The sequence below is a fragment of the Chiloscyllium punctatum genome, chromosome 44 (genome assembly GCF_047496795.1).
Source record: "Chiloscyllium punctatum isolate Juve2018m chromosome 44, sChiPun1.3, whole genome shotgun sequence".
Lineage (NCBI taxonomy): Eukaryota > Metazoa > Chordata > Chondrichthyes > Orectolobiformes > Hemiscylliidae > Chiloscyllium > Chiloscyllium punctatum.
In genome coordinates, this window is record NC_092782.1 from 11,145,535 (window position 1) to 11,168,858 (window position 23,324).

A 23,324-nucleotide genomic window follows, 5' to 3' on the forward strand; every position below is an offset into this window, starting at 1 on the left:
GTTTGATTGTGCTATTGGAATGTTAGAACTTTTTCTGCAACTATTTTATCTCAAGTAATTGCTTGTGAATACTTGATAACCTAAGTGCTAAGCAAGTGAATTTAGTTTGTGTGAGAGTATATGTACATCGGAAAATATGCTTTCTCAGACATGAGCTATGAAATACTAAGCAACAATCTCCAGTTTGAGAGAATAATTGTTGCTGGACTAATTTGACTTTTATAATGCAATAATTCTATTAAGACCTCTGTACAGATGTGAAACTTTAGGATTTTAATTCTAAGATATTTCATTTTGACCACCTTTTGAAGGACATGTGCCTTTGCTTAGCGTGCACCTGATTAGAGGTTGAGAAAAATTCCCATATCTTTCCACTCGTTTGAAGTTGTCAGAGACCATGGAATTGGTCATCTGTTGAAAGGATAGGCAAACACAACTAATCTGAAGTACTGATAGTTTTAAAATTTTCTTTTCTTTGCCAACTTTGTATACAAGATGAGATTTATAAATACGTTTTTGTACTGAGAACGTTTTATAATAGATATTCTGCCAAATATTGATCCTACTGAAAGTACCACCTTCCTTTGCAAAATTGATTCTTGATTAGGATTCATTTATTTACAAATCCAAATGAGGCTCATGAATAAACTTTAATTGAAGTTACTCATTTCCATTAGTGGCAATAAATAGACACTCTTCACTTTCCAAAATTGTATTTTTTGACACAATCTTGCTGTGTTTTAAAACTGGGTTCATTCTTAGCCTGTCAGTTCAGACTTTGTGTGTTGTGTTGCATGACTGTTTAACTTGGTTTTAACATCCTTTCTGCAGCTACTATTCTTCCTGGTCCTGTTCTTTTCTCTTTAAAATTCCTTGGTCTGCTGTAATATCCAAATTATTCAATTAAATGGAGCTTAAATACTAGTAAAGGAGAAATCTTGCGAAACTTAGTGCAATGTATTGAATCAAATGTTGCTATAATCTTAAAGCTTGCTGTGTCTCTCTTACTGTTTTGTCTATTTCTTCGACTATGCAGGCTGAAATAGTTTGGGAATTTCTCTTAGTTTAAGAACGGTTACGTAAGATGATTGAGAGGGATACAGTTCAGTTGCATCCAGTCCAAATCCAGAAAACTGACAGCACTGCTTTTCTGAGAAATATTCGGAGCATTGATTCTCTCATGTGCAGTAACGCAAGATTTTTCCTTCAGCTTTCCTTCCTACAGGCGCGTTGTGGCCCCAGATCTGGCTTTTCCCACTCGGTCAGTTCTCTTAAGCTTTTATTTAGTATGTAGCTATTATATTATAATGGAGGATCTTGTTTCAAATGGAGTATCATACAAGAGATACAACGTAAGACGGAGCATATTTTTACACCGTCAGGTCTCAGACTTTGTCACAGATTACCCAGGCATTGGGTCCTTGAGATGTTGTTCGGATAATACGAAATTTGCATAACCGTGGTTGCTCTGTATATCTTCAAAAATGCACCCATGATTTTAGCAAGATTTCAGTAATAATCCCGTCCTGTCCATAATCAAAAAAGAGCTATCCATTTTATTCCATCCTTTGACTCTTGGTCCATAGATATTTAGAGCATCTCAAACGCATTCTATTATATTTTAAATAAGATGAGAGATTCTGCCGCTATACCCTTTTTTAGGTAGTGGTTTTGAAAACATTTTCATTTTTTTGGATGAAACTATTTTTCCCAATTTCCCCTCAAAGCCTTCTTTCAATTAGTTCAAATCTATGGCCCTTAGTTACTAATCTCTCTCCGAATAGAAATAGGTCTTGCTCTCTGCTCTATCCAGGCTCTCTTAAACCTTTACACATGCCAACTAAAATTTTCTTCAGCCTGGAGAGACAGTACTGAGATACAAAGCTAAGAGGCATTTGATAAAATGTGACAAAAAAGATTACTGCACAATGCAAGAACACATGGCACTACTGGTGAGATATTAGCGTGAAAGTAGATTGATGTACCAGAAAAATATAACCGTTTAGTGTTGCTGAGATCATTGGGACTTCAACTGTTTGATTTTGTCATTAATAATTTGCATGAAGGGACCAACTGTGCTTTAGCCAAATTTGCTAACAATATGGGAATTCGTAGGATAGCAAGTTGAGAGCATATGAACGGTCTGCCAAAAAGTATTGATTGCAAAAGTAAAATGGCAGCTGGAGTCTAATGGAAAAAAATTTGTTTTTTTCCCTTGAGCAGGGGAAAAATAATTTTGTTTAAAAGAAAATTGCAGAATGTTGCCTTTCAAAGGGATTTGGGTGTTATAGAAATTAAATCATAATGTCAGCTTGCAGGTACAACAAGGAAAAAGGCAAATGAATGACCTATATTGCAAGAGGACTGGAGTATAAAAATTGGGGACTCTTGTACAAGTGTGACGCACCTAGAGTACTGTGTACAATATTTGTCTCCTTACTCAAGGAGGGAAACACCATTAGAAACAGTTCTTTAAAAAGTCACTGTTCACTCAGCTGATTCGTAGAATGAGAAGATTTTTCTTCTGTGGAAAGGCTGAGTGGGTTAGATCTATAGTCACTAGAATTCAGAAGAGTGGTGAAACTGAAGAAACTTGTCAGAATGAATGTTCAGGTTAGTTTCTCTCGTTGGAGAACCTAGAACTAATGAAGGATAGTTTAAAAGTAGGGATAGATAAAGAGGAAGTTTATTCTGTCAGTGTTGTTTGACTTTGTAATTCTCTTCAATACAGAGCAGTGGAGGCTTGGTCATTGAACATATTCCAGTCTGCGTTAGATTTTTGACGAACAAAGGACATTGAGGGTTATGGAGGGTAGGCAGGAAAGTGGAGTTGATACTGCAGTCAGATCAGCTAAGATTCTATCATAGTTGAACAAGTTTAATGGGCTGCAATGATCTGCTATTTCTAATGATCCTATGTACTCTACCAGATATAAACTTCAGGTCACAAAAACACTTGTCAAGCACAACCACAGCATCAAGTCCACAAGCTACTTCCTCAAATAATTCAATCAAATTATATGGCCATGACCTTCTCTTAAAATGCTTACTGACTGTCATTGATTAGTTCATGCCCCTCTCAAAGTGACCACAAGTTCTGGCCATGTGTTCTATTTATTGATTATTGATGTAATATGTGACAGCCCTTTTTGTGCTTTTGTGACTGCAAAAAGAGTATCTAAACAAAGCATGGAAGCAATCTGTTTTTTGACTGAGTATGTTCCTTCAATTCATGCTGGAACCAATGCCAAGAACCAGTGCAGGGAGCAGATTGAAAATGTCTAGACTTGAATTTAGCTAGAATACTTGCTGAGAAGGCATTTGAAATCTTTAACATCCAAGGCACCGTTCAAAGGATCTTTGACACAAAATAGAAAATTCCCCAAAAAAGTGAGAGTGACTATTGGCAACTATAACCACAGCTGTGGTTAGTGTCAAAATCTAGGGGACTAGCAGAAGTACTGAGCACATCTGATTGTGATGGATGTCAGAGTTTGAGCATGTAACTGCATTAGCTAATTATCGTCTTCACTTGGCAAGTGCACTGATATTCGGATGCTGCGGTTGATTGACATGCATTCACTGTTTGATGCAAGGTAACTTTGCTGTGAAATAGCAATGATTGAAGTTCCACAAAGGGGATGTGTCAACTCCCTTTAGAGTTGTGAAGTAAACTAACAAAGTTTTAATTTAAAATAAAAGATCCTTGGAAACTGTTGGTCTCACTCAAGTAGAAAAACAAAAGCATATATCATATTTTTGGATAAAGGGGGATTGAAATGGTAAAACCTGGTCGCATGATTGCTAAGTTTTCAAGATAAATGAGAAAAGGTTTATTGCGTATAGCTAACTTTTTAGCAATTAAATCCTGTTTACACCAGTTGTTTCACGCTGTAAGGATATGTAGAATCATAGAATTCCTACAGTGCAGAAGCAGGCCACTTGACCCATCAAGTCAGCACCGAGCATCCCACTCTACCCTATCCCCTTAACCCTGCATTTCCCACGGTTACTCCACCTTACCAACCATATCCCTGATCACTATGGGCAATTTAACATGGGCAATCCACTTAACCAGCATATCGTTTGGCTGTGGGATAATTCATATTATCGTTAATTGCGTCGATGCATTAGCTGGTGACCTCCAATTATTTGGTTTTTAGACCAATGATGGCTCATCCAGTAGTTTGTTTGTGGTTAGAGATTAATGCAAAGGTTGCCTGTTAAGTGTCATTCCCCTCCAAGTTTTATCAACTTCATACAGTAAAGATTCGTGCTGACAGGTTGTAATCTTTCTTTGGTTTAAAATATTCTGGTTCGAAGAACCTCTAAAACTGTACTTTAGTATTAAGTTTTCCCTATGCAGATCCTATTAAAATGCTATACATAGCATCAACATTTAAAAGCTTGAATAAAAGACATTAATGACTTTTAGTTGGCAACAGATGAATAAATGAAATAATTCTAAAGGTTTATTTTCCAAAAAGCTTTAATTTTCAGCAGAAAACTGAAAGGGCTGTGGATGCTGGAAATCAAAAACAAAGTCAGAAATCACTGAAAGAATTTAGTAGGTCTGGCATCGTTACTGGAGAGAAAGCAGAGTTGACATTTTCAGTCCAGTGACCCTCCTTCTTAACTGGATTGTATGTTCTGGACAAAGGTTGCTGGACCAGCAACCTTAATGCAGCTTTCTCTCGACAGATGCTGCCAGGCTTAATTTTTCAAGCAATAACTGATTTTGTTTAGAAATTTCACCAATTCTAATATATTTCATTGGAGCCTTGGATGGTGTTGAGCCAGTGTCCTTTTCTTGACTCTGACCAATGTTTCCAGCAATGTAGAGTTGTAATTCTTGTCATAAATATTTATGATTACGGATTAATTTTTAAATAGTTTTCAACTTTATTTAATTTGATACCTACAAGAAAGCAGATTTGGGCTTAAGGCCAAATTTTACAAGAGGTAGTGCCACTAAAAGAATTCAGCAAATAAGTTAAACAGTGTCTCAAACCTGATAGTTGAAGTTGAATCTTGCAACACAATATTGCACTGATAACCTCAGACTAAATATTGCATTATTAACTTTTTCTTGATGGTTCCTGATGAAGATAGTGTATTCCTAAAATTATGACCTTACAATGGAATTTTGTCCCAATCGGTTTACATTGGTATTACAGAATAGTCCAAATCCTCCATGCTTGCTCCCTCCTGCCCTGCCTTTCTTTCACAGAGGAAAACATAAAACTTGAAGTCATCTCTGCTACTCACTCTAGAATTCAGCCTTGTATGCAGGGGAAATAAAAACATTTTCATTGTCTTCATATTTTGATTTCTTTATATGAGAGAACATTTTACTCCATTTGTACTATGCATTCCTACATCCCCTCAATGGGGTGCAAATTTGCACATAATACTCAACCTTTGATTCCTTTTTTTTATTATTTTCCTCTTTTGCATTTTGGATTTTGTATTCTATACTAGTCATGGAACACATTTTCTAAATGCTATATTTGATGACCATGAACTTTCTTTATTCGTATAATATTTCATTGTGTATTATAAATTGATGTTGTTCATGCACTCAATTAAAAATGCTGCTTTTTCTTCAAAGTATCAGCAGCACCTTAATGGATATGGACAGTACTATCTCCAGTGGACGCTCTACTCCTGCGCTGATAAATGGTCACGGAAGTACTACTTCATCGGGAAAGAATATCACTTACAACTGCTGCTGGGACCAATGCCATACCAGTTTCAGCTCCAGTCCAGATTTGGCAGATCACATCCGTTCAATACATGTGGATGGGCAACGTGGAGGGGTCTGTTTTTTTTCTCTCTTCCTTTGCGTTTAGATGGCAGTGCCAATGTACAATATCATTAATGAGCTCTAGTGGTTACTTGGGTATCAACAAAAATTGTGCTTTTGAATGTTTAAATAGCAGCTTAGAACAGCAGTTGACAAAATTGCAGAATGCTCATTTGTTTTTGATTTAATCTTGGTGACACAAGTATATTTGTGCTGCATGAAATCTTACCACACCTCCCTGGTTTGGGTAAATATTGAATAATCCAGCAAGGCGGAGGTTACCTTCTTCTCCTCCCTCCTTCCTCCCCTTCCTCCAATTGCATTTTTCTTTTATGTGAGGTAATAAAGCCACAGGTGTTGACTTGCAGAATAGCATGCTCTGCCTACTTTGTTTCCCCTTTGAAAATGCTGCCAGGTAGTGTGGTGTGTATTAGCAAGATGAATATTGAATCATCAATCAGATTGGAGGATTGAATTTAACATAGATAAAATATTGATTTTTTTCCACCTGTAATTTATTTGCTTGCTTTCATCCTTCACACCACCTGCTCTAAATTTCTTTCATTTCGCATTTTAACTTTTTTGCATCATTAGCCATGATGGTCTACTCATTGCTATTGGATGTGTGAGTGCAACTAGAGAAATTGGTAAATTTGATTCTACTTCCCATTTTTCATTTCTAAGTGCACAGATGTCATTTTTTTCTATAAGGTAATAGTCAGAATCTGAATTGCTTTAATTATGCTGAATTATCGAGGATCATGCTCAGTATAGGCTTTTGAGACTTATTGCACAACACACAAGAACACTTGCGGTTGATTAGACTGGACATGGACTTAATTCTGGTTTTTAAATTTGTCAGAGTATGCTTTCGAAAATAGTTGAATTAGTAAATTGTTTTAATATGTCATGGAGCAATTGGTTAATTTGATATCCCTTCCCCAGCTGTTCTGTTTTTATACTGTCTGTTTTACATGTCAGTGTAGAACAATATCAAGCATGTATCTTGCAGTAATTGTGAAATTAGATTTTTGTACAAATAATATTTTCTATTTGGCATAGTTAACTTAATTTCAATTGTCATCTGTCTTATTGCTTAACTTGTATATTTTTAAAATGTCTATCTTCATTCTTTGTTGCCAATACCTGTGTCTTGAAATAACTCATGTTTTCTGTCTCTTGACTGGTTTCTGTCTAGCTTCTTGCCCAGTTTCTATGTCACTATCTTTGTACTGCCCCCTCAGCCTAGTGTTCCATTAAGGTTCAGTTACTCAAATCACAAGAAATATACTGCTGCCTGCATTCAACTTAGTTTTATAAGAACTTGCTACGACTTGATAATTGAGAAAGTCTAGCAAGTTTACAGATAACAGATCCCTAATGATGTTGGTTATTGTCTGGAACTTAGAATAGCTTAAATAAAGTTGTGGTTCACACATTCTAATGCAATAAATTTATGTAAAGTGTTTGATTTGAAATACAGATATTGGATAATTTGCTGCTTCTGAAAAGATAGTCCAGAGCAAGATATGTAATACTGCTTGCATGCCAGTTCACAGAATTTGCTGAAGCTGCAAGGAACTTTGCATGTCTAAGTTCAAACCATCCCCCCTATCTTAGAGCGCTGCGGCCTTCTTTGTTGTATTTCAAGACTACGGACTATTTTCATTCTTGCTCTTTCAATGGTAATTTTTAGGGGTTTTTTAAAAAACTATTACTGTTGTGACTCTACGCCATCAAATGCAGGAGGGATTGAACTTAAATCTCTAGAGGCAGACATCTAAATGTGGTTTATTTGCCATGTCAGGTCTGGATGACAATATCTGCAATGTCTGGCTCACATCAGTTCCTTCAATATTGTCTTGATTTATATCCAGTCAGTTGAATATACATTTGGCAATGATTTCCGCCATTTGCTAATTTTTGTCCTGAAGATATGTGGTCCAGATATGTGCCTCCCTGGACTCTTTTGAACTTGAAAGTTGGCAAAAAATCCAAACTGGTTCATTGAATTTAAAGTCCATTGTATTGTTTATTTGTCATGTTAATTTTAGCTTTCAAATGAAATTATTTCCAGCTAGCTTTCTTCCCAGAATTGCCATATAAATCTTTTGGCATGAAGGTTCCAATCTAGTACTTTTTTTGGGTGAAATTTGCCTTCAGCACAGGAGATTACAGGAATTTAAACACAAATTGCCTTCAAAATTGGTTTAAAACTTCATGTCAGGAGTGTTTGTGGCCCCTTTTGAAGATGCTGTAAAAATGAACGCAGTTCTTTTGGAGTGTTTTAAAATCTTTGTTTGGCTAGTTACTGCAATACCTAATTAATGGCTATCATTCAAAATGGTTTAATAAGTGGTGGTGGATTGACAGCAACTTAAAAATGTTTATTTTTTTTGTGATTAAATCTAATTTCGGCTATATTAATTCAGTTGTACCAAGTTAGCCCCCCCCCCCCACCCCAAATATTGTGTATTTTAAAACATCTAATTTCATTTTTAAGCAAAGATGTTTTAAAATGCCCAATTGCACTGGCTGAAGGCAGATTTTACATTTGGTGATATCCAAATGAGCTTAAACATTTTCCAGTCATACCCAAAGCTCTACACTGTAACACTCATGTACTAATTATCCCACTGTTTTCTTTCCATTCATATTCCAATGAGGTCTGAAGTGAAAATGTTCAGGCTAAAGTTCCATTAGAATTCCAATTTGTGGAGTGCTTTTTTGACAACATAATGGGGTTGATGTAAATGTATTATATAAACTTGAAATTTAACTCTTTCTGTTGAAATGATAAACATTGAATTTGTCAAAATTGTTGCCATTTTCCAGAATGCAGTTCGTAAGTTCTATTGAAATAGATATTGGTACAGGATTTGAATTTGTTTTACTCCAATAATCTTTGGTTTTCAGAGTGCAGTATGTTGAATAAGTGGAAACTGATGTACTGATTTTGTTACTGGATTTGACTTTTGTTTTTAATCATACCCTCTTTGTCTTGTGTTCAATTTGTGAAGCATAGGACACTCTCTTCCCTTATTCTGTAATCTCTCAAAGTTGCAAGAAATAAGTGAAGAGATACAGAGGATTTGATTTACGTATATTTCCCTACTTTATCTCACCAGGGTGGCAGACTTGCCACTGCTGCTTTTCAGGTTATAAACATTTAAGATGCAAATAGCATTGTGATAATTTGTGGCTTGATATGTGTCTTTTAAAAAATATATTTCTGCTTGTGGTGGGTTCCCATTACGGCACCAAATAAAGGTGCATGCAGCAGAAATGCAACGTGTTACTATTGACCATCTGAGCCAATGCACCTTCAGTGGTATGTTTTAATGGAAACCTGGGTCAGATTGATTTAACTCATGAATTTCAATGAAGTGTACGAATAAAATTTCATTTATTTTGAAAGCATTAATTTTAGTGTTATCAAATTTGAGATAAAGTTAATCTGTCTGGTGAGAGCCCTTTGAAGTATGTAGCCAAAGGTGAAGTATTGGTGGAAACTATCAATGGTGACTGTTGTATTGAATTTCAGTAGTGTTTTGACTTGAGAAATTTCTCCCTCCTGTGCCTAGAACATTTTATCAACACACCCTAACCTAGTAGCAATACTGAAACTCAACTTACTGACAGATCGAGTAATTTATTTCATTGTTTGCGAGTTGGAAGCCTCTTTTGGTCATTGCAGTCTCCGGTGTATGGGGTTTAATAAGATGATACAACATCTTACAGAACAAAGAAAGACGACATGAACTTTGCCAACAAAAATGTCCTCATTGAAAATGATCGAATTAAAGAATGTGAAACATGATATTTGTTAAGTCTCAGCTATAGAATTGAGCATATCGGGACGATTGAGTATTTAACTGACAGGGTCAGTGGTGTTTCAGGCTTGATTAAACTCAGATAATCAATACTTTTTTCTGACTGATTTAAGGAATCCTTGACTTTTTCAGCTAAGTCCTTAGGATAAGGTGGGTGTTGATGAGACGTTGATACAAATTTTCACTCATCAGTACAAAGTGCCAACAGCATTTCCAGGCTTTAAAAAAACAGGACCAGTGCAGAGTGAAACTTACTATGTTAAATAAGTATTTAATCCCAATCCTGAAAAGCACCTACTCAATTATCACATGTCCAGTTCCACTCCCAAGTTAACCACCCCTTCAAACTCTTGTGTGCTGATGCTGTCAGTCATGACCATTGTAGCTGGCAGTATCTGCTAAATTTAAACTCTGGTAGAGAGCATGAATGGTCAGGTGGTAATCAAACTAGCCATTCAGTTCCAACTGAATGGAGTGTATTCTGACTTTAAACCGTGCTTTTCTTGAATTTGTAAAGCTTACATATGAGTGATCAGTGAAAGGATCTCTGTTGCCAAGTCTGTTCAGATTGAGGAGCCAGTAATGTGCTTTGTGCCCTCCCCATGGAGTAGTAAGACAGTCATTCACTGGAATGTTTCCCATAGGCAAGTTCCTGACCTCTGCTAGTTATTTGTGAGGCATTTCTGTTGACAGAAGGAGTGGAAAAACTTGATTCATATCTGACATGCTAGGCAAGCCTATTATTGTAATCACTCATGTTTATTTTGTTCCATTGCATAAAGATGATTGCCACTGTTTCGCTTAAAAGTGAGAATTACGTGAATCGGTTCTTCGCTTTCTCCTTACTCTAGTTATTCACAAAATTGCTAGTCAATTTAAGTTTTTTGTGTAAATTGCTTAACTAGAAAGAAGTTAATTCCAGGTGATGGCAAGATAACTTTGGCTGTTTAATATTATAGCTTCGTTGTTTAATATTACAGAATATGAACCCCAATGCAGCATCTAGCTGGTTCTTAAACATGCATTATCTGACATTTGTCACTGTCCTTGGTGATTATTTTATCATGCTTGATGCAAAGAATTATTTTGCACCGATAAGAAATTTTTTTCTTTACAAAATGGTTACTGTCCCCCACCATATTTGAAAGCCTAAACAAAATCTTTGTTTATCTCTTCAGACAGATTGTCAAATATGAGCCTTAAATTCATTCCTTTAAACTGGGATCAGCCTCATTTTGATATCTATGTGGCACTTCGAAGCTGAACACTTTTGATTTATATTTTTAGTTGCAGTGTGACCAGGTCACAATTTCAGCATGATCTCTTGTCATTTATTTCGAATTGATCTGATACTATAACTTGGCATTCTGTTAACTTCCTTTATTGCTCTTTTAGTGGATGTGCTGAGCAACCTTTTGGCTAATATCTCCAGATCCCTTTCAACTTGGCGAGTTTTGTCACATGATTATGAGTGTCTCCCATTCTTCCTTCTCCCAATGTTTTGTACTTTGCATTTGTCCTTCATGTGAAGCTGACCAATTCAGAATAATATCCTGTTGAGTTGTCTGTGTAAGATCTTTACTGCCTCTGTGTCTGCTGCTCTTTTCTCTGTTGTTCATCAGCTTGGTGAACTTTATTTAGCAAGCTTATAAACTCTGCCCTGATTGTTGACCTGAAACTTGAACATTAAATTTGTGATTATAAGATTTGTCTTGTATTGCCTGCGTTAAAAGATAGCATATTATGTAAACGATCTGGTGTTTGCATATTCAAATGTGATGTGTTCTTCTAATTTGAATTCAGAATTTGAGATATCAGGAGAGTGTGCGCTGTCTTTGTTTGACTTCTAAATAGTTGGATTAAAGAAGGAATCAGCATTACAAAGATCAATCTCGAAAGCAGCCCAGATTGATACGATAAAAGCCAGCTATGTGAAAGTCCTTGTGAAATTATAACATAAAGATATCAAATTAGTGCAGTATGAATGCGCGTCTGCCTTTGAACATGTTGGAACAGTGCTTGTAGTTGTGATTTGCAGCGCACAATTTAGTACATGTTATAATGGGAGCCCAGAAGAAAGGAAGGTGCTCAGCTGCCAAGCTCTGGCATTCCTTATCTTCCAAAATGTTTAGTTTTTATTAAAGGAAAAAAGGTTGTACCTGGAATATTGAATGCTATTCCCTTGGAGTAGTCTTTAAAACATTTGCCAAATTTATATTTTCAGGTATTTGTCTGTCTATGGAAAGGGTGCAAAGTATACAATACACCATCTACTAGTCAGAGCTGGCTGCAGAGGCACATGCTTACACACAGTGGAGACAAACCCTTTAAGGTATGTGTAAAAATATCCATTGCAAATTCTATCCAGTTGTGGCTCCAGAAGAACATGGGTGAAATTTCATATGGAAGGAGTCAAAAGTCATAGGTTTCAAATATATGGTGATTCAGAACTTTCAAAATGCCTATCCTTCTGTTTGGCTTAAGTCAGAGACCATATTGGAAACCAGTTTTTGCAGATTAAAGCTAACTATACAACTGCCTTTTGAGCTTTGGCTAGTTTATCTGTAGCATGTTGCATAATTGGCAGGCCGATGCTGCTTGTTGCACAACTGTCAAGGTCATTGGATGACTGACGAAAGAATTCTCTATCTGAACACTTGTATGCATAGAAAATAAAGTAGTCTTACATAATTCATAGTTGAGTACCTGGTTCTCTTTGACAATGCTCATTTTAATTAGACTTCAAATTAGACTGCAAACTTGATCACCTTAGTATGCTGCAGGACTCTCTTTTGGCAGGATCTGTCATTCCTTGCATGACATGAGACATCAAGTTAAAATCATAGTGCTTTGAAAATATTTTTGAAATATCAGTGCACTGATATTTAAAAAAAAAGACCAGATAACTGCACCAAACTGATGGCCTGAATACAACAGTGTGGAAAAAGTGAAACAAACTACAGAGTAGGTAAGGTAGGTTTATAATGTAGGACTAATATTTTCACTGCTTCAAATCCAGGGTTAGAATCTAATAATGTTATTAGATCAACCCATTGTTAGGCACCTGACATTTTAATAAAATTTAGTTTTCTCCTGGAATTGTTTCTCATCTTAATTGATATACTTGAAGTTTTACCATATGAAAATGTAAGTTGAAATTCATATTAAACATAAGTATGAATATTATCGACACAACACAGCAGATCAGTTAGTAACTCATTTAATACTCTTTCTTTAATTGTGTTGTCTGCTTCTGTTTAAATTGAGTGGAGCGTTCCTTCTTGAAGGCTAAGGACCAGGGAGGAGGAAAAGCCTAAACTGGCAGCAGCTGAAACTGATCAGATTGTAATAATGGATTGTGCATTGTACTGTGGAACTGATAGGTGGTTGAGGCTGGTTTCAGATCTCCTTCAGATCAGCCTTCTCCTCATTTACAGTAGGCACTTTGCTAATATTGCTCCCCAAACATTTTTTTAGTAGAACTTTTTAGGGACAAGAATTGATCATTGAGCTCCGCAAGCCTTTTATTCTTCTATATGATCATGAGCACTTTTTGATTAGCTCAGTTGGCTGGTTAATGATGCAGAGTGACACTGCAGCATAGTTTCAATTTCCATAGTGGCTGAGGCATGGTGACCCTCATGATGAACTCACCATCAGTCTAATGAAACAGCACCTTCGTATCCGATGGAACTTTAAATTTCATGGTTTATTGTGCTTCAACTCCATCTATTTGTCATTGCTGTGACCATACAATACTCTTAAATGACAAATTGATTATAACTTGTTTATCTTTATTTTTAGTTGACTCGGGGACTAGAGCATTTAATGAGAATTCCAGATTTTCACTTTCTTTCATGAAACAGTTTCCAGACTTCAGTCTTGAAAGATCTTCCTCTAATTCGAAGTTTCGGATTGTTGATGGTTACCATGTGTCTCTGCTATTGAATGTCTTTATCATTTTGATCATGTCAGTTGTTGTCAACTGTCTAATCTCAAATGAATTCAAGCAAAGTTTATGTAACCTTTCATAATTTAACTCTTGAAATTCAAGACTTTGGGGAGTATCACACCAATGCCAAAAATGTTCAGTGGAAAGATGTATTAAGCTCTCAATTCTCTCCAAAGCTAAAGCACATCTCCATTAACTCTGGGTGGATATATTGTTCTTACTTTCATAGCTTTAACTCCAATTTTGTGAAGACTTGATGAATTTGCAAACTAACCACCGAGTTCCATTTCCAGAAAGCTTTGCATTTATATAATGCTTTGTGTAACTGTTGAATGTCTGTCATTTATATGGGATACTTTTTGAACTGTAGTCCTGTTGTAAAGTTTGAAACATGGCAGTCAATTTGAATTTAGCATGCTCCTTTGCACAGCAATGTCATTGTCATCTTAATAGGTTTCTGTTGTGGAATACATTTTGGTGAGGACAACTCGCTTAATCTAGGTAGTGTTTTGGGATGCTTAATGTCTAAAACAGCAGTTAATTTCATATCTCATTCAAAAGACTGGGTTTCCAACAGTGCACTACTTCAATACTTATGCATACATAATTGGGACTTGGACATGGAACCATGTCGTTCAGAGGAGAATGGCTGTCATCATGTTTTGGAAGATTCTTCATTTTTCTTAAAGTAGCTGACTTGCTATTTGCATGAAAATGAATGAACACCTTGCTTATAGTTTAATTCAAAAGTAAGTGATTACATCAAAAATCTAAAGATCTAAAATCATTAATTTGAAAATGGAAATTTGGGTATAATGATGTGCTGCATTTGAGTTATTTGGTTTATTTATGTAACTGCAGATTTTTTGAGTTAATCAGTCTGCCTGTTGTACAATTATGATTTTTAGTGGTTTGCTTTTGATGTTGCAAAGTGAAATGTGATTTTTTTTTCTGGTGTATTTTGTTTCAGTGTGTCGTTGGTGGGTGTACTGCCAGCTTTGCCTCACAGGGTGGCCTTGCTCGTCACGTACCTACACACTTCAGCCAACAGAACTCTGCAAAAGTCACTAGTCAGCCGAAGGTTAAGGAGGAGTCACCTTCTAAAGCAGTTATGAACAAACGGAGAAGGCTAAAGAATAAACGACGACGTTCACTACGTAAGTTATTATTTCTGATTTGTTACCAACCAACGATTTCCAACCAACGATCTCCTTTCTAGTTCTGTCTTCTATGGTTTAAATAAGAACGTTATTCCACTATGTCCTTGGATGCAGCAGTTGATATTTGGTTCATCTCATCTCAGGAATGTATTAACTTTGTTCAGTGTGATGGTTTTTATTTTGCCGGTGACTATGCAGTAGCAATACCTGTAATTTGTAAAAGAAAAGAAATTCCCAGCTGTAAATGGGTACTTTGCCATTTAAGGCAGGTATGGCAAAAATGATTTTGTATGGATGAGTGTGTTGGCCTGATGATTTCGTTTCCCCCTCACCTACCCCACACTCCTTATGAAATGTTAGTAAATGCCCAAAGGGTTTATTGATGCCTTTTATGAAATTGAATTTCCAACTCTTGCATACTTCAGCCTGTGTATGATTGAAGTCTTGTTTCATGTGGTTTAATGCCTACCCTCTGAGATCTCTTGTGTAGATACTCAGATGGACAAACACAAGAGTATCTCTAGTCGCAAGATGGGTTTACCACTGTCTTCAGCTACCCACTGAAGTAGTGAGACGTTTGGTTAGCTCAATAATCTGAGTATGACAATAATTCATTTCAACTCCAAATAATTATTCTTCATATTTAACCATTGGCCCAACTTTGTTTTGCCTTAGGCAGAATTTAAGGTATTGAACAAAATTCTGGAAATAGAATGATTTTAGTCAACATAAAGCCTGATCAGATTAACAATGACTTACTTACTTTCAGTTGGCTTCTGTGCTGGAAATTGTTGGATAAGGGGCTCCTGTTATGAACTTTTTCCAGGGATCCACAAGTTTATCTTTGCAAATGATCTTCCTAACAGCCACATCACTACTTGCAGCAGTCACAGTGCCTTTTTATTTTGAGATTTAAGTGTCTCGCAACACATTGGGCCCTTTGACAACTCCTATGAAAAACTTTTATGAGTTACGTGGGGCTAGGAATGTGGTTGTCAGGCCTTTGAAGTTTGAGACTGGTAGCAATGTAATTTGGAGGGGCAGCTTACCATTGTTACTGGTGACTTAAAGTAGGTTCTTAAGCTCCTAACTTCATGTAGATATCTATAATCTTTTGAGAGAGTCAGATCCTCTGAATTCTATGCCTTTAATGGACTCTCTTGGAGGGTTACAAATATGGGAAATGCTCATTGGGGAATTCAGTTTCCTGTGCAATTCCCATGGGCTTTCTGCATGACACAGACATGTAACTCAATCTACGTAGCTTCAGTATTTCGATGGCCTTTGGAATATCTGTGGCTACGTAACCACTCGTCAAATATTCAAAGCACAGAGATGCAGTTTGGTGGATGATATGTTCACAAAATTTGAATGATTTGCCACTTAATTTCGCTATGGTTTAATTGTCTTCCTTTATTGAAACATCGGATGACCAGCTTAGAACATAGAATATTACAATGCAGTACGGGCCCTTCAGCCCTCGATGTTGCGCTGCCCTGTGAAATTAATCTGAAGCCCATCTAACCTACACTATTCCATTCTGGTCCATATGCCTATGCTGACTACTATTAAGCTTTATAGAGCAGCATGCTTGCAGAAATAAGAATAAAGTGCTTTTGTTTTGTTCTTTTATGATATATGAACAGGGAAGAGTTTGTCTGAAGTTGTGGCAATGACTCCAGCATTAGTTGCTCCAAGGTGAGACTGAGCACCAAAACTCAGTGGTTCAGGCTGCTTTGTCATAGTAAGCAGAAGGAGTTTTGCTGTTATAACGATCATTTTGCTGATGATAAGCAAATAATTGAGACATGATTCATGCATGTGTATGGATAAGGACTCTTTTTTTCTGTCATCCCTACTGCTAATGGAGGTGCTCTGTTCAGAGATCACAATGCCAAATGTGTGAAATAGGAGTAGAATGTAGGTGGGCTTAGTGCAGGCAGTTTGTTACTGCCTGGCACATACAAATAATTTGACTTTGGTGTAACCTGTACATGAAAAAAGTACACACAATATTTTTCTACAGTTGAATCACCAGATTGATTGTCCCTCAAGTGAGCACAGGTAGTGTTCACTGATGTCATGTATATAACATTTGTGGTGTCAGCAGAAGGCTACTTTGAACCATTTACAGTGTAATAACATTTTTGTCTTTATTGAAGTAACAATTTAGAATTTGAGAACCGTTTTGATTTCTGATGTACATGAATGACTTTTTGATCTTGAGGGATTTCCATATTTTCTACTGATTTTGGTGGTTGCAAAAGCTTTGCTTTTATAAGCCAGGATATAATCTACAACCCAGCCCATGCTGGTTATTTCTTTGTAATTGCAACACCTTTTATGATCAAATACCTTTTGACAGATGGTACAGTGATATATTACAGGTATTGTAACAGATGAGTTTTACTGTGGGCAGGACTGTAAGAAAAGCAAGCTATAAATTTGACCTGAGCCAGTGACACAAATTTATGTAGCTGTGGGAAATTGGGGTAAAGGTACATTGCAGCCAACTGATATTTTTGAATGGTGTATATATAAAAGTGAATGTGTTCAGTTCCAACGAGCTTTGGAACCGAGGAAATTTTTTTTTTGAGGAAGAATCAAATTTGCATTCTGAATCTTTGAGAGCTGCTTTAATTCCTCTATGTCCTATTAAAATGAGATCATCGAGAGTCTATGATTTGCATCTGGATACGCAGGCTAACTTGTCATGGTGTACAGCTCCTAGTTGAAGCACTTGCCATCCTTTCAGCCAACTTGAGTTAGCGTGTTTAACGTTAGCCTCCAGAATTTGTTTACGTTTATGCTGTGCATGTTTTGCCTAAAATATGTAAGCATAATTTGAGGTGGAATTCTGACTGACCCTTTTTAAATTTTTGACCCATATCACACTTACTGTTTTTACATTTTATCTTGAGAGCAGAGTTTATTTAATTTTTGATCTATCCTCCAGTAACTAATTGGATAGATTTCAAAAATATTGGTAATTCAAGTGAAGTTATATATATTAAAGTGAGCAGCCCTTTGATAACTTCCTTTTGTTTTGCAGCAAGACCGCATGACTTTTTTGACGCACAAACAATGGATGCAATACGACATCGGGCCATCTGCTTTAACCTGTCAACTCATATTGAAAGCCATGGAAATGGGCATAGTGTTGTGTTCCATAGCACAGTGAGTAAAATCTTCCTAATGGACTGCTTTTCTACTTTAATGCTGTTGACTTGCAGGCATGAAAATAAGTTCTTAGTATCATAATATCCTTTCAACTCAATCTAGTGGAGACTGCAAATGTGGGCTGGAAGTACATAGGATAAAAGATTGAGACAGATGTCTGTCAGGTGAGAACATACATGGCTCAGTTCTTGCTAGATTAAATGTGAAGCTACTCTTGTGCTAACTAAGTATGCTGACGAGACAACTCCACCTGTAACAGTATCACATTTTACTCTGGCCATATTCCCCTCATTGCACATTCTGGCGATTGATGATTGGATGCTTCATACAAAAAAAAGTCTTCTGCAGTGACTGCGTTTATGTATGAACTGGATGAGCATATGAAATCCACGTAATACTGAGGTCTTCCAATTGAATGTTAGTCGTTCAACGATGTTTAGTCTATTGTTAATCATAAATTCCTGAATTATTTAAGTGTTGAGCTGATTGATCGCTGTTAGGTTGAGAGCAGTTTGGGATTCCATGTTGGCCTTTGCACCCTGGACTAGCGAGCAGTAACATCAACTACCATAGACTATTGTGTACAAATGTAAGTCTTGAACATATTAAAATCCCACAACAGGTTGTCGGAGTGCACTTGTGTATCATATAGAGACTCAGTAGTTTTGCATCCAGGTACATTAGGCCATCTGTCATGTCATGAAGCTTTTGTGTAAGCAATTTTCACCCTTTTAGCCAATTTGAGATGATGTACGTAACATGAACCACTTGGTTTTGTTGTTTTGCCTAAAATATGTAAAATATATCAAGCTAAGCAATAAAAATGAATGTGAGCAGTTGGACCTTTCTCTGTGCTGAGGAACTGTGCATCACTTATGAGAGGATCGGCAAAGACAAACTGTTTCAGAGAATGATTGTTTTCAGTAGTTTAATTTGATAAATCAGTGCCTTCCCATAGATTTTTGTCAAAAGAAATAATTTTACGGCAGCAAAAGAAACCTGGATATGTTAAATTTTATGGGTTCAGTTCAGTACTTTTCCAACTTTATTACAGTCTACCAGAAGAAAGGGATTATATCTGTTTGATTAATTCATACAAACGAAATTTCATTTAAAAAGTTCCTGCTTCACAGCAATGCAAATCATGCATGTTTAGTTAACACACAAACTAATGATTTATTAATATGATCAAAGGCAATTTCTAGACATACACTCGATACCCATTCAGTTGCTTTTAGGGCACTTTACTATCCACCAGTGGGTCCTACCTTAAGTTTCACTGAAGAATAAAATCCCTGCGAAACAACCGCTGGTTGTTATGATTCCCAGAGTCTATGTGATAAACCACAGATTTTTGTCTATTGGTATTATGAATTCATCGCTGGTATGATGACTTCATACAGTCATTCTGCATTTTAATGCACTTAATAAATTATGCCTTCAAAGCTGATCCAGATAAGCTGAAGAAATCTATTGCAGAAAATTGCTGGGGAGCAAAGTAAAGGGCTTGCAAGCTAAGTATTGATCTAGGGTTGATATATACACAAGGTTGTTTAAATTCATTTTGTGAGGATGCAGGTGTCACTGGCTGGCCAGCATTTATTGCCTGTGCCGAGTTGCTCTTGAGAAGGTGGTTGTGAGTAGCCTTTTTGAACACTGCAGTCCCTACTGTCATTAGGGAGGGAATTCCAGGATCTTGACCCAGAAGCAGTAAAGAAATGGCAATATCATTACAAGTCAGGATGGTGAGTGGCTTAGAGGGGCACTTGATGGTGGTGTTCCCATACATTTGTTGACCTTGTCTTTCTAGGTGGAAATGGTTGTGGGTTTGGAAGGTGCTGTTTAAGAATCTTTGAATTTCTCCAGTGCATCTTTTAAATAATACAGATTGCTGCTATTGAGTGATGGTGGGGAGAATGGATACTTGTGGATACAATGCCAATCAAGCAGGTTGCTTTGTCTGGATGGTGTCAAGCTGCTTGTTATTGGGGCTGCACTCATTCAGGCAAATGGGGAGTATTCCATGGCTCTTCTGACTTTTTAGATGATTGGTAGACTCTGGGAAGTGTGGTGGTGAGGTATTTGCCACAGTATTCCTAGCTTCTGATCTGCTCCTGTAGCTACATGTGGTGAGTCCAGTTGAGTTCCTGATCAATGATAACTCCCAAAGGGCAGTGGCTAGATTGTCTCACGAGTGATGGCCATAGCATGCATTTGTGCAACGCGAATGTTATTTGGTTGACACATGCTGCAATCTATATTACATAGCATTAATTCCTTGTTAGTTTCTGTGTGTGCACATTGACTGAGGATTGGATTATAGTGCAATTGCCTCAGTTCAAAGTATCATCAGAGGCTTTCTGTTGAGGATTATTTTCAACTCTGTTTGAACAAAGCAATACTCGTGGATCTGTGTATCTCATGAAGGAATAGAGAAATGTTGGTCAATAAACAATGTAGCTAGCTGAAGAACTTGAACTAGCAGTGATGAATACAGGATAATTTGTATTTTTCAATGTCAAATCAGATTCTTCAGTTTAGTTAACCCCTGTGATTGTGCTGATGTTTGTCACTCCTCTGAACTAAATGTCCTTGTCAGTCTTGTTCAGGTGGTATAGCTATGTGCAAGCAATATTAAACTTGTTTCTACTAGCTGACTTTGTGATGCTTCATAAACATCAAAAATTCAGCACAGTGCTTGGTTTGGAAAAAGGTTAAATGCCTGAGCAAAATATAGACCAGGGAGCAGGCACCAAACCAGTTAAATTTCTTGAGCAGATTCTGAATTAACTCCTTAGATTCAATTACTTGAAGGCATGATGTCCTGATGCCCCTCGAGGCAAATACCCATGTAACCTCCAGGTGGTTTAAATTGCTGTCTTCTGTCATCCATTTCACAGGTTTTGAGAAAGTCAATGGGCTGGATGGGTAAAGGACCAGAGGTCCCATCTTTTGTATGAGATATTAAACCAGGGCCCCGTCAACACACTCAGTGGATACTAAAATACTCTGTTACTATTTCAACTAAGAGCAGGGTAATTATCTTCTGTGACCTAGCCGGTATTTAGTCCTCAAATGTAAATTGTGTAGGACATTGTGGTCGTTAGCATATTACTCTGAGTTTATTGTGCTCAAATGGCTGCTGTATTTCTTGAATTGTGCTAGGTACTACTTTCCAAAAGTGCTTTTGGGAAATGTGGTTGTACAAAGTACTATATAAATGCATACCTATGTTTATGCAAAAGTATCAGGAATGTTGTTAGATTGGGGGCATGGGTTATATTTGCTGCAGAGGTATTTTGTTATATGCACAGCACCTCAGCCCAAGTTACTCAAGATGTTAAGTTGGTGAGATCAATTCAGCTTCACAGTAAACTGCCATACTCTCATTTTATGAGGCTGTGTTTCCACATTTATTATCCACTAATGTTGCTTGTGCTCATAAGAGCTTAGCTGTTTGGAGCACAACTCACTGTTTTGACCTTCCAACAGGGATTATGTTTCTGATCAAAGAAATAATGGGAGCCATCTAGAGGTGACACTTCAGTCTATATCTGTTTTGTTCTTAAAACAAAATAAAGACCTGTGGATGGTGGAAATTGGCAACCTTTTCCTAGCTTCAGTCAGTTCTAAAGCAGGGTCACTGGAGTCTAACATTAATCGTTTTGTTTTTGACTCTGTTTTGTTCTTTGTGGATTAACCAGAAACTCTGCAATGGGGTCAGGGACCCAATCCATGCTTTATAGGTTAGATATTACATGGGGCATGTGTTCTAACACACGTAAATGGTTTGTTTTATTTCCCTTCGTTTTCACAATTGCATCCTTGTTTTTAATACTTTATTTAACCTCAATGTGTACTAACCTGTAAGATAGGTTTTTTCAGACTGTGTTTTCCGAGAGTTTAGCCCATTGCTCTTCCAGTTTCTGACTAATTTGTGACAAAATGTTGCTAACTTAATAACTTTCTTCTTGAGTCAGGATGGCTTGTGCAAGAAATGAAATGACATGACTGAGAGTGAGGTGTATTATTGAAACAGGATAGATGGTGTTGTGCTGCTTATCTGACAAACAGTTCTTCACCTTTATATATAATGTTGAGCATACTGAATAAAATGTCCTGTTGCACACGAAATTTAGAGAGAATGTTTGGACACACTGACTTAAATGTTTGCTGCATTGTTGCTGAGCTTTAGGCACAAATTCTATTATTTTTAGTGTGGAAATATTTAGTTCAAGAGAATACAGCAATTACAAAATCCGTTATGCCAATGTAAAATCACTCTAAATTTGAAACTCAAAAGTGTTTATAGTATGCCTGAATTTTCCCTTCCAATTGAGGTTAGACCCTCCACGTCAATGTAGGTGTGTTGAATTGGACCTTGTTTAGGCGTTTCCTTTGATCAGAGGGAGAAATTAGAGTTTTTGTGGGGTTGCAATTTTTGTGTTCATCCCACCAATGCTTGTCTCAGAATATAACATGATGTTAAATGTATGAACCCTTTCCTTTTGATTCTCCGAATATAAACTGTCCTTAAACTGTGAAAATGTAGATTTAAAATAGACAGTGTTCACCACGTCAAGTTGGAGCAGGGTATGGAGGAATCCGTTATAGATGTTAATCGTAGAAAGAAAGACTAGATAGCTGTGAGGTAAATCATTGCTTTAATAAATTGTTCTTGTTCAGGCTGATTTTTGGTCATTTAATCTTTTTTTCTTTGCTCCTTTTTTCCCCCTGGCCCTTTTATTTTTTTTAAATCACTAAGACCTTGCACTGAATGTTAACAATGTCCATTTTACGCAATATTATCTGCAAGGCAAAGGAGACTTTTGGAGGGATTGCAAGTAATTATATCCAGGAACTCCCAAAGTAGGGATGGCTGCAAAAGGAGGGGGAAATCAAATATTTTATTCTGATGCAGAGATGTAGAAACCTTCACTGATTAAGAATCTAGAAAGAATACAGTTAGACCAGGGCGAAAGTTTCTTTGTCCCATTCTCTCAAAAAGCATAGGAGGATTCTGCATTATCCTTAACCCACTGCTTCTAAATCCCTTTTAAAGGAAGCATTTCAAATAGTTAAATGTTTTACACAGTACAGTGGAGTTCAGTAGATTTCCTTGCGTCATTGGCATGGTAGACTTGCACAGGAAATACCCCAGTTTTAATGCAGGACATCACAAGTGCACGCCAGTACCAATCTGGTGATCACCATTTTTGAGCTCATGCAGAATGCTAATCTTGTGAATGATAGCTGCCATTGAGAAGATTGCCAGTCACTTCCTGTACAGAAGCAACTCATCCTACATTCTGACACAGCTAATAGGGCTACCAACCTCTATTGGACTCTGCTTAAATCAGTGAGATTAGCAAATAATGGAATTTGAAGCCTCC

General features: G+C 36.9%; 1 protein-coding gene across 3 annotated transcripts in view; it reads left to right on the forward strand.

Moving 5' to 3' along the window:
• aebp2 (AE binding protein 2) overlaps positions 1–23,324 on the forward strand; it is a 78,326-nt gene that overhangs the window by 16,955 nt on the left and 38,047 nt on the right. For all 3 annotated transcript variants that reach the window (XR_011955271.1, XM_072562232.1, XM_072562233.1), the window contains exons 2-5: positions 5,612–5,819; positions 11,864–11,971; positions 14,562–14,748; positions 17,804–17,928. Coding sequence is in view for 2 of the 3 variants with exons in the window: in XM_072562232.1 (XP_072418333.1) it covers positions 5,612–5,819; positions 11,864–11,971; positions 14,562–14,748; positions 17,804–17,928 (628 nt within the window). In the remaining variant the exon portion in view is untranslated. The remainder of the gene's footprint in view (positions 1–5,611; positions 5,820–11,863; positions 11,972–14,561; positions 14,749–17,803; positions 17,929–23,324) is intronic.